General features: G+C 45.6%; 1 protein-coding gene across 6 annotated transcripts in view; it reads left to right on the top strand.

Moving 5' to 3' along the window:
• The window catches only part of pou2f2a (POU class 2 homeobox 2a), a 45,042-nt gene that overhangs the window by 14,027 nt on the left and 20,594 nt on the right, over positions 1–10,421 (top strand). For 2 of the 6 annotated variants that reach the window (XM_031299723.2, XM_031299726.2), the window contains exon 1: positions 10,297–10,406. The exons of the other annotated variants lie outside the window; for them this stretch is intronic. In XM_031299723.2, the coding sequence (XP_031155583.1) occupies positions 10,352–10,406 (55 nt within the window). In that variant the 5' untranslated portion in view covers positions 10,297–10,351. Of the gene's footprint in view, positions 1–10,296; positions 10,407–10,421 lie in introns of those variants that run through there. 6 annotated transcript variants of the gene reach the window in all.

The following is a 10,421-nucleotide window of genomic DNA, read 5'->3' as shown; positions in this document are numbered from 1 at the left end:
CCTGAGCACCGCCTGCTCCAAAACACACACACACACACACACACACACACACACACACACACACACACACACACACACACACACACACACTCTCCCTCCTCACTCATCTCAAATACTTTCTCTTCACCTCTCTCTCGCTCTCTCTCTCTCTCTGTCTGTCTCTCTCTCTCTCTCGCTCTCTCTCTCTCTCTCTCTCTCTCTCAAATTCAAATAGCTTTATGGCATGACCATAATTAAGCAAAGTATTGCCAAAGCAAAGGTTTACAATGCATGTATAATAAATCACAGTAGAAGAAAAAAACAAATTTGTTAGTAAATTACTACACTATTAGTCTCTCCACAGCACTGTGGAGTAAGGTCTGGCTACACCACACATACATTCTGGGATAGGAAAAAAAAAACTGCTCTGGGTTGTTTGACAAAGACTTTTTCTCATTCACATTTGGATACACATACATAGTCAATATTTTCATGACATTCATGTGTGCAGGGAGCTGGTAAAGGACTCGGAAAAATGCGGAAGCCTGAAAAACTTTGTGTGCAATTTTCATTGGACTAAATGGGGCACCAGTTTAGACACAGCATTCAGTTAAGTTACTTCAGTTCCTATTAATACATCCAAGGTCTCAAACTTTTGTTGTTGGCAGAACTGTCAGTTTTCTCTGTGTTGCCAGGTTTGTCTGTGTCCACCAGTCTCAATGGTCAGGCTGTGGTCACTCAGTGTGTATTTAGATAATGTTTTTTTTTTTTCAGTCTCTCTCCCTCTCTCTGATTAGCTGTGTGCTGTGGTGATGGGAGGGCTCTGGTGGGCTTGTTGAATGAACTCTGTGGTTGTGCTGGCAAATCAATGATAAAGAGTAATGACATCAACAATGTAATGTATCTACTTGGGCTTTCATTGAAAGCCCACTCACCTCTTACCGTTTATGCCACCTTGGGTCTTTGACTTTGATTTGCACCATAAACTGTGTTTCTATCTCTTTATGTTTGGCGTTATATTGTATGTATCTTTTATCTCTGTCGTTTGTTTCTCTCTATTGGTCTGTCTATCCTCTAACTCCCTCCCTCTCTCTCTCTCTCTCTCTCTCTCTCTCTCCCCCTCATTCTCTCTGTCTCTCTCTCTATTGATCCAGTCATAGTTTTCTCAGTCTTCACAGTACTGGGCCGCTCTAATCAATACAGATAATTGTCTGCTCTCTCCCGATGCCAAACATAGTCTCCCCTTCTCCCCTCTCCCACCCTCTCTCTCTTTTTATCAATGAGCCCCGGTCTTCCCTCACCCCTCCTCACCCACCCCACCCTGCTCCCCTCCCCTCCCCTCCAGACGGGGATTCCCCCTCCCCTAATCACAGGAGATAACCTGCTTTCTTTACCGATTTTCTCCCACCCCCCCTCCCCCACACACATCCCTGCCTCGCCCGCTACCTCCCTTTCCTCCCTCGTTCATTGATTACCGTGAGAGCCAGGGCCCGGCCCGCCCGCCCTATAGATGTAAACACACACAGCGCTCATGCTGTGGTTTAGTTGCCTTTCGACCGCTCCTTATGTGTGGGCCTTTTGGTTAATCAGTAGGATCCAGCGGTTTTTATCCTGTTATGGCAGCTTTCTATGATGACTCTGACCCATGATCGTCAGGATGATGACGTTATACATTCACCATATTGCCTGTGACGTCTCTCCAAAATAAGATCTCTCATTTGTGACGTCAAGGCTGACATCCTTGACCAGTATTTTTTTACACGTTTTATCTGGTGAATTAGAGCCTTTAATAAAGCAGCACGACTCAAATCAAGTTCATTATATTTATAAAGCCCAAAATCTGAAATTTGTCTCAGAGGGCCTTAAAATCTGTACAACATTATCCCCCTCTATCCTTAGACCCTCAATTCAGGGAAAGAAAATCTACACAAAACAAACCTTTAAGTGTGAAAAAAGGGAGAAACCTCAGGAAGAGCAACAGAGGAGGGATCCCTCCTCCAACATGGACAGACGTGCAATAAGTGTTGTATATACAGAGTAAACAGAAGTAGCCATATTAGAATTACAATATGGAGAAACAGAATGACAATATTAAGTAAATATTAAGTGTAATAAGTTAAAGAGTTTCAAGAAAAAGCGTGAAGACTGGAGCGAGCAAGCGTATGTCCACAGTTAGACCCAGTGCAGCATTCATATTCTGTTTCTACATATGAAATCCTGTGTGTTTAATAATGCATCCATTCATCCAGCCAACAAGACAGGTTATAGGTCTGCAGGTTATTGTGCGTGCGTGCGTGCGTGCGTGTGTGCGTGCGTGTTTGTGTTTTCTTCTATGAATCAGGCATGTAGCATCCAGCAGTCTCTGATGTATAGTCTATCACTGAACTCAATCTGGAGCTGCACATAAACCACACAGGTAATATCAATGACAATATATATACAGTGTATATGTATCCAATGTTTACACAAATATCCCATATCTAGTCACATCTGCTGCAACTGATAGCTGAGGCAATGCTGTGTTTCTGTTTGGTTTTTACCACAAGAGGAGTAAGTGAGATGGTGTTGGAAAAGGAAAGAATCCATATCAATCCTGATTTAGGTAAAAAATAAAATGATTTGCTGTAATATGGGAAAACGGAAGATAGCAAGAGCAAATCATTTGTATTTGAATTGTGAGAGTGTATTGCAGTTTTATAAATATGTCTGTGCATCAGTGAGTTATCTGGATGATTGTGTGTGTGCGGTGTGTGTGTGTGTGTGTGTGTGTGTGTGTGTGTGTGTGTGTGTGTGTGTGTTTGTTTATGAGCAGACCAGCATGTGTGCATGCATGTGCACATCTGAGACAAATGGAGAGAGTCTGGAGGCTAGGCTCAGGTTTACACGTGTGTGATCAGACTAAGCAGGGCTTAAAAGGGCCAGCAGCGGGATGGAGAGGAGAAAAGGAGGGTGGAGGGAGGTGAAGCAGTGGGGTTATATTGTCCTGGAGGAGGTATAGGGGGGAGGGTTGGGTTCGAACGGGAGACAGCAGGGATCCTCCTTGCCCCATGGGAGTTTAACCTACAACCCCCTAACCTTCTTCTAGCCCTCTGGTCATGGACTTGAACCCTGTAACCCCCTGACGGACAATCTGTTCTTCTCGACAGCCTCACTGCAGCATTGTGCATGCCATTAACGGATAAATAGTGTGTGTGTGTGTGTGTGTGTGTTTGTGTGTGTGTGTGTGTGTGTGTGTGTGTGTGTGTGTGCGTGCGAGTCGAGTATTTGGTAAGTTGGCTGTGGCTTTGACGTTTGGTCTTGCCCCGTTTTTATTTAATGCTTGTCAAACAGAAGAGATATAAAAAAAAGAAGCCTGAAGCGCGGTGATTTGTTATTTTGATTCTTGTCTCTGCTTTGTTGAGATTTCTGTTTTGCAAGCCGGTGTGAGAAGTGATGTTTTATTTTATTTTGCACTCAATGAAATAGATAAATAGAGTATTCTGTGTGATCCACCTGGGCTATTTCTGTCTCCTGTGGATCCCAGCTCTCCTCGTGTCTCTCTAACGAGGACAGATGCAGAGAGGTTTATGCATGCCCGGACCCGCCTCATTCTTCACCTGTCAACAAAATCCTTTAGTTAGTGAGACGGGAAATGATATAAAGAAGAAAAGAAGAGGGCTAAAGTATTCCTCTTAGCCATTTTTTTGCTCTCCTTTATTTCTCTATTTCTCCCCTTGTTTGTGTTTGTGGACTCTTCTTATCAGATCCCACCTCCATTCAGGTCCTCAGTCAGGGGAAGAAGCCAGATGCCTCCATCTCTCCGTCATTCAATCTCTCTGTCTCTCTTGCTCTCCCTCTCCTAACCTTTGAGAATAAGAGCCTTGAATTTGAATTTCAGAGCAAGCAAGCGAGCAAGAGGAGGGTTTGTAAGGAGGAGGAGGAAGGGGGTGAGCAGGAGAGGAGGGGAAGCTTGGGCAGGGGGGGTGGTTGTTGAGGCTGCAGTCGTTGAGAAAGGGCCTGCTCAACGCGTCCCCCGGCCTCCCCCCTTAGAGGGGCCCCGATCGATACAAACTCGGAGCAATAAAGCTTTCCCCCTGTCATCTCTGCAGAATACAAAGCAGAATAGAGAGAGGGAGAGGGAAAGAGAGGGAGAGAGAGAAAAAGAGAGAGAGAGAGAGAGGTGAAAAGCTGTTCCGCTAGCCAGACCAATTTCCTAACCCCCCTCCTCCTCCTCGCTCGCTTCACCACCACCTCCCCAACACACCATCACCATCACCACCACCTCTATCACCCCCTCTCCTTACCTCCGTCTTTTTATCTATCGCTCTTTCACCTCTTTTCCCCAAATGCACAATATATCCCCCCGACTGCATAGCTGAACGACTATCTCTCCATAATAAATACAGCATGAATAAAGTACAATAGGTTCCCTGTTTCCCCAACTATCGGAGAGAAAGGTAGGAAGGGGGAGCTGAGGAAGGAAAAGTGGCAAAAATGGTGGTGTGATGGGGAAAGTAGTAAAACAGCCAGGGAGTAGGACGGATGGAAAACAGGAAGGAAGGATAGTTATATCTGGGGATAAAGTGTGTGAATATGTGTGGAGGGGGAAGAAAGGTAGAGAAAAGGAGGGAGGGAGAGGGAGGGATTGCACCCAGAGAAAGATGGATGTAGCGATACAGGTAGAAAGGAGGCGGAGGAATATTGATGAGGAATAGGAAGGGGGGTAGGTAGAGGAAGAAGCTAAATGTGTGGGGATGGGTGAGGGAGTGAGTGAGAAAAGAGAGAGAGAGGTGAGGGGGTCAAACCGCAATCCCTTGAATTGAGAGCCAATTACTGTAATTGTAATCTGGATTCAAAGCATAGAGACACAGCAGTGACAGGCTCATGCAGGCAACCGCGGACGCACACATGCAGGCACGAAACAGACAAAAGACAGCGTTTGTGTGTGTGTGTCTACATCTCTACGTGCTGTGTTGATTGTTCTGTGAAACTGCAGATGTGCATGCATTTTGTGTGTATGTGTCCCTGTCTCCATTATTCTCCACTGAATGGCAGTGCAGGAGTCAGCCTGCCAATCAACTATTGTACTCTTGTCAATTTAATAATATTTCTGAGTGCTGACCTCCACAGCGCTACAACCATCGCTCTATGTGTGTATTAGCCTGAGTGTGTTCCTATATATTTCTCTGTCTCTCCCTCTTTCACCTTAGTCTAACCCCCACCCTCCCTCCCCCTCTATCTTCCTCCCTTGTTCCCTGTCTCTCATTCTCTCCTTTATTAGAAGAAGATAGTGCGAATCCTTCATCTCTCCTCCACTAATTCTCTCCGTTATTGTCCCTCCGTTCGGCCCTCCGTGTCTCTACACTCCTTCACTTGTGTCCTCCATTCTTTTCTCACCGTGATCTATATTGCTCACTTTTTCTTTTTTTTTTTTTGTTGCTTCGGCCTCGTTCCCGTCCTTTCCTGTAATGTTTTAGCTTTCTCTCATTCTTTCTTTCACTCTGTCACCTCACACAGATGTCACATCCTTGTCTTTCCTGCTCTCTTTTCTCCCTCGGACCTCATCCCTCCATCACCATGTCTTAACTTCCCCGCTCTCATCCTCTTTTCCTTTCTACCTTGCTGATGTTACTTCTCCAGGCCGCCTCATATTCAACATTGTCCCTTTTTGCTTTTTCATCATCATAGGCTCATTTTGTCAACTCTATGTCCCCCTCTCATTCCTCACCCCCCCTCCCTCCCTCCTTCCTTCCTCCCTCATCCCTCTCTCTCTCCCTCCCTCCACCCTATTCGTTCCCTGGGGAGGTCAGTAATAATGGTAGTGATGGAGTGAGAGAGGGAGGTGCGATTATTGTCTTGTCGGGAGTCAGAGGAATCGATCGGCCTAGAAATATGAGGCGCAAGAAAGAGCCGCTGTGTCAGATACAATAACCACCCGCTCCCGGGGGCTTACACACATACATACACACACATTTAGACACACACACAACATACAGACACATACCCGTATTCGACACAAACATACACATTTATTTTGTTCGTTGCAAGTGCAGACACTGACACGCCCGCACACTCGTACCATCTTTCTTTTTCATTAAGGCAATGCACACACATCCCTCTTCTTCTGTGGTGGAGGAGAGTGGCGATGCAGCCCAATCATCTACATGCTTTGATCTGAGATAAAGCATAGAAGTAGATCTGTTCTGATCATTCTTCATGCACAGATAAAGGGCACGGCGAGGAAAATCGCTCACACACCTTTCACTCACGTAGCTATAAACAGACATAAACACACACATACACTCGCACGGCGCACACACACGCTCACACTGAGACCTTTCACTGCTGTTGCCTGGCAACGTGGCCGAGTGTCCAATCCGAGCTGAGAACAGTGGCCAGTGATGTCACAGCTGCTGCTGACCAGCAGGTCTGAGAGAGAAAGAGAGACAGAGGAGGAGAAGAGAAAGTTTGAATTGGAGAAAGAAAAGGGGGAAGGTCGCAAGAAAAGAGTGGGATGATGATGAGAGGGTTTGAAAAACTCACTGAGGTGAAAAGGCAATGGATGGGTGGAAGGAGAGCACATAGACTATGCCTGCCATAACTTAAGTACACACATTTTTTTGTATTTTAATTGGGTGAATATGGAGGCTTGGTCTATACAACAACCTGCCTTGTCAGTGAAAGTGAACAGTTTGGTCTAAAGTGGCCTCAATGCTCCTCGAGCCGGCTATAAAGGCCACCAGTCCTTCCCATTAGACCCTCAGCTTTTGTGCCAGAAGAAGAAGAAGAAGAAGAAGAAGAGGAGGCGAGAGGAGCGAAAGAAAAAGATTTGAGCTTCAACCTTGGTAGCGCCGTGGGAGAGAGCGGTGTCTGTCTAGACAATCCCGGCTCCCTATGGGCTGCAGAGATGATAGAGAGGAGGGGAATGATGTGAGAGAAGGATGGACGGGCGGAGGGGCCAGAGGAGAAGGAGCGATTGAGAGGTATTAGGACAGGAGAGGAATAGGTGTTGTAAAGGTGTAGGCGGGGTGTATGTGTGTGTGTGAGATGGCGCAGGTCCCATGGTAGCCAACAGTGTGAGTGTATTTTAGCCCCTGCTGCTTCTCATACAAAACCTCAACCAATGTAGTCTCCACACTGCTAGACCTACTGTTTATAATCCTGCAACTCCTCATGGGGCTACACCTGCACACACACACACACACACACACACACACACACACACACACACACCTATACACTAGACTGGATTTTAAATCTCTCACCTTGTAGAATAGAGTCTAGCTGTCGGACTGTGTGTAGGACTTGGTGGGTCCATCACTGAGCTGTGCTCTGTCCCCTCTATAAGGAGAGGAATATGATGGATTATGTGAATTAGAGCCAGTGTGTGCTCCAGGCCTGAGGCTGCACTAGATATAGGAGGACCGAGCCGTAGAGGGATACTGAACTGGTTTGGAAACCTCTGAATTGTCCCTGCAATGACCCATTATACACACACAGCCTCTCCCAGCGTCCTCACCCCCAGCTAACATCTTCTTTCCAATCTTTTTATTCCTATCTGTCTATCTCTCACCTTAATTCCCATCACTCTTTCCCTTCTCTTTCATTCCCTTTCCTTTTTTCTTTACTATTCCTCTTTTTCTCCCTTTTAGTCACCCTCCCTCCCTGCCTCTCCCTCTCTCTCTGACAGTGGAGTGATTGATGGCGCTCTAGAGGCCTCAGCCTCCCCCATCCTCCTCCCTGGGGTCCCATCAGCAGTGTGTGTGCGTGTGTGTGTGTGTGTGTGTGTGTGTGTGTGTGTGTGTGTGTGAGACCGTACAAACATAACTTCTGGGGGTGACCAAAACACACTGTGTAAACATAACTCATATTCTCGAAATATATATAAATATTTATATATTTATTATATTTTCCAAGTTAATAATATCCCAGTTTATTATCTAGTGTGTGTTAATACGGCGTCTTCAATTGAGACCATGTGCCCTCAGCCCAAAATTACCTAAATGGTGAGGCTGGAGTGTTGCTAGGTCTGGTCTCCAAGGTAACCAAGGATCAGACCTCCTTGGGGCAGGAAGGCCCCCCATGGCCATGAACTGTACACACACACACACACACACACACACACAGACACTGACACACACACACACACACACACACACACACACACACACACACACACACACAGACACACACACACACACACACACACACACACACACACACACACACACTTAGATTCACCAGCCACCTATTTGAGCCACTCAAACAAATATGCAAACACACACACTTTGGTAGTTATGTGGGTAGATTGAAATTTGAACAAAGGTCACGGCCAAAGCCGGGCTGCCCAGACAACCTCTGACCTCAAGAAACGCACCCTCCCCAATGCACAGTCTGTCACTGTTGGGGACGGGCCTGGCAGTCTGTCCATGCATGTCCTGCTAAGGCCAAAACATTATCACGAAAATAATGTGGCCAAATAAATTGATGAAACTGAAGATTTGTCTCAGGCTGTAAGTCTGTTCCAGCCTGCACTTTAAGGTGTTGGAATGTGATATTAGTTGTTTGATTAGCACCACCTAAAAAAAGAAAGAATTGGGGAATCAAATACTGCTCTGGCTGTAACTAACTATTGACAGATAGCTTTCTAGAATAATCAATGAATTGTCTATAAAATGTCATAAAACAAGGTGGCATCATCAAAATCCGTGTGTGTTCCAATTTCAGGCCAGAACCCAAAAACATTCAGTTTACTATTATATATTACAAAGAAAAGCACCATTTTTGCTTGAAAAATACTTGAAATGTTTAATCGATTATCAAAATCGACAGTTCATTTTCTGTTGGTTGACCAATCATAAATCGACTGATCGTCTTAGCTGTAGGCTATATCCAGCTGTTTACCGAAAACACTGTGCATTTGTGAGTTTTCTTTTAAGAAAGCTCAAGTTTCTGTACTGATATTGTCCTCATAGTAAATATATATTTACGTATCTCAGAACATCAGTATTTGTATGTATGAAGAAGATTTAAAAAGATTTCTCTGTATAACAGGGAGCACATCCAGTGCAGCACCATATGCATTTCTCAGTGTGCGTCTATCCAGCAGTACATTGGACTGTTGTAAATCACCACATAAAGTATTTATAAGGTTAAACTTGGGAACTCTGCTGCCGTTAGCTTTTGAATTAGTGAACTCGGACCAAGGGAGAAGGAAGGGGAGGGGGGGGGTGGGTGATCAGTGGTCTGCCTTGTCCCCTCTTCCATAGATGGATCTTATTTGTTCATCAGGATTAAATCAAGAGTGCCACCTTGTGGTTGGCTTGGCCTACTGTCAGGGCAGCACGTTGACACTTCCAGATTTGAAAATCTAGACAGTATTTCTGCTGAAACATGCTATTCTGCTTCCGCGAGATCATTCCCTGACTCTAGATTTTCACTTATTTAGCAGCTTCTTAGTCTGTTAATCCTAGTGGGCAGGACTGATAGTAGCTCATATCTAGTTCATCTGTAATGTTCCACTTCCATGCCCCATCTCTCCGTCACATGTAGAGATTCGTAGTGTGGCTTTCTTTGGTGTATCACTGCGTGCAGCCCACAGTGTGGTGGTGGTCAGTGGTACAGTGAGTGTTGTGACTGAGTTTTTCCCTTCTGCTCGGGTTAGAGTGGAGCTGTGGCTGAGGATGTCTCACATCTTCTCTTGTTGGTGCCGCCCTCCCTCGACGGACCACCTTACTCCCACTGATGTTCTCACTAATAACAACCCCACAGTCACACATAGACACAGATATGACCACGGAGAGATTGTCACGACTCATGGTAGTCAAAACAGTATATGAGAGCTTGTGAGAACATCTTAGAGCTGAGAGAAAACTCTGCTCAGTTGAGTTTTGGATAGGTTTTGAAGGTACGCTGGGTCACATATATCGTGCAAATCTATCATACACTCTTCGGTCAGAATGTCAAGCCTGCTGTTTTTCTCTTGCGTGTGTGAATGAGTGAGCGTTTGTGTGTGTGAGTGGCTGTTTCCAGCCGCGCCATCACTTTCCGTCAGCACCCGTCATCCCCCTCTTTTTCTCCTCGTCTATCTCTTCGATCTTCTCGCTCACTCACTCCCCCACTCTCTAACCTCTTGCGTGTCCCCCTTCCTTTTTTTTTTCTTTAATCTTGTATTTTTCTCTACTGTGTGCCGAGTTCCTACTCTTTTGAGGCTTACTTCCTGTTGTATGTTGCAGGATGTGGGGAGGAGGTGGGGCTTAGGGGGTGTGGACTAGAGAGAGAGTAATTTTCTCAACCATATGATTTAATACACTCCTCCTTTTTGGTTTGAGAGAGAGAGGGTGAGTGAGAGTTTTTCTTTACGTAGAGCACACTCTCTCACACAGACACAGATATGACCAAGACAGCAGCAATAGCGGCAAAGGACTTCTTCAGTATGTGGTTGCCAGGTGAGTGACTGTCTG

Source organism: Sander lucioperca, chromosome 10, assembly GCF_008315115.2.
Source record: "Sander lucioperca isolate FBNREF2018 chromosome 10, SLUC_FBN_1.2, whole genome shotgun sequence".
NCBI classification, from domain to species: domain Eukaryota; kingdom Metazoa; phylum Chordata; class Actinopteri; order Perciformes; family Percidae; genus Sander; species Sander lucioperca.
Note: the sequence above shows the minus strand (reverse complement) of the source record. Positions and strands in the feature narration are given on the sequence as shown.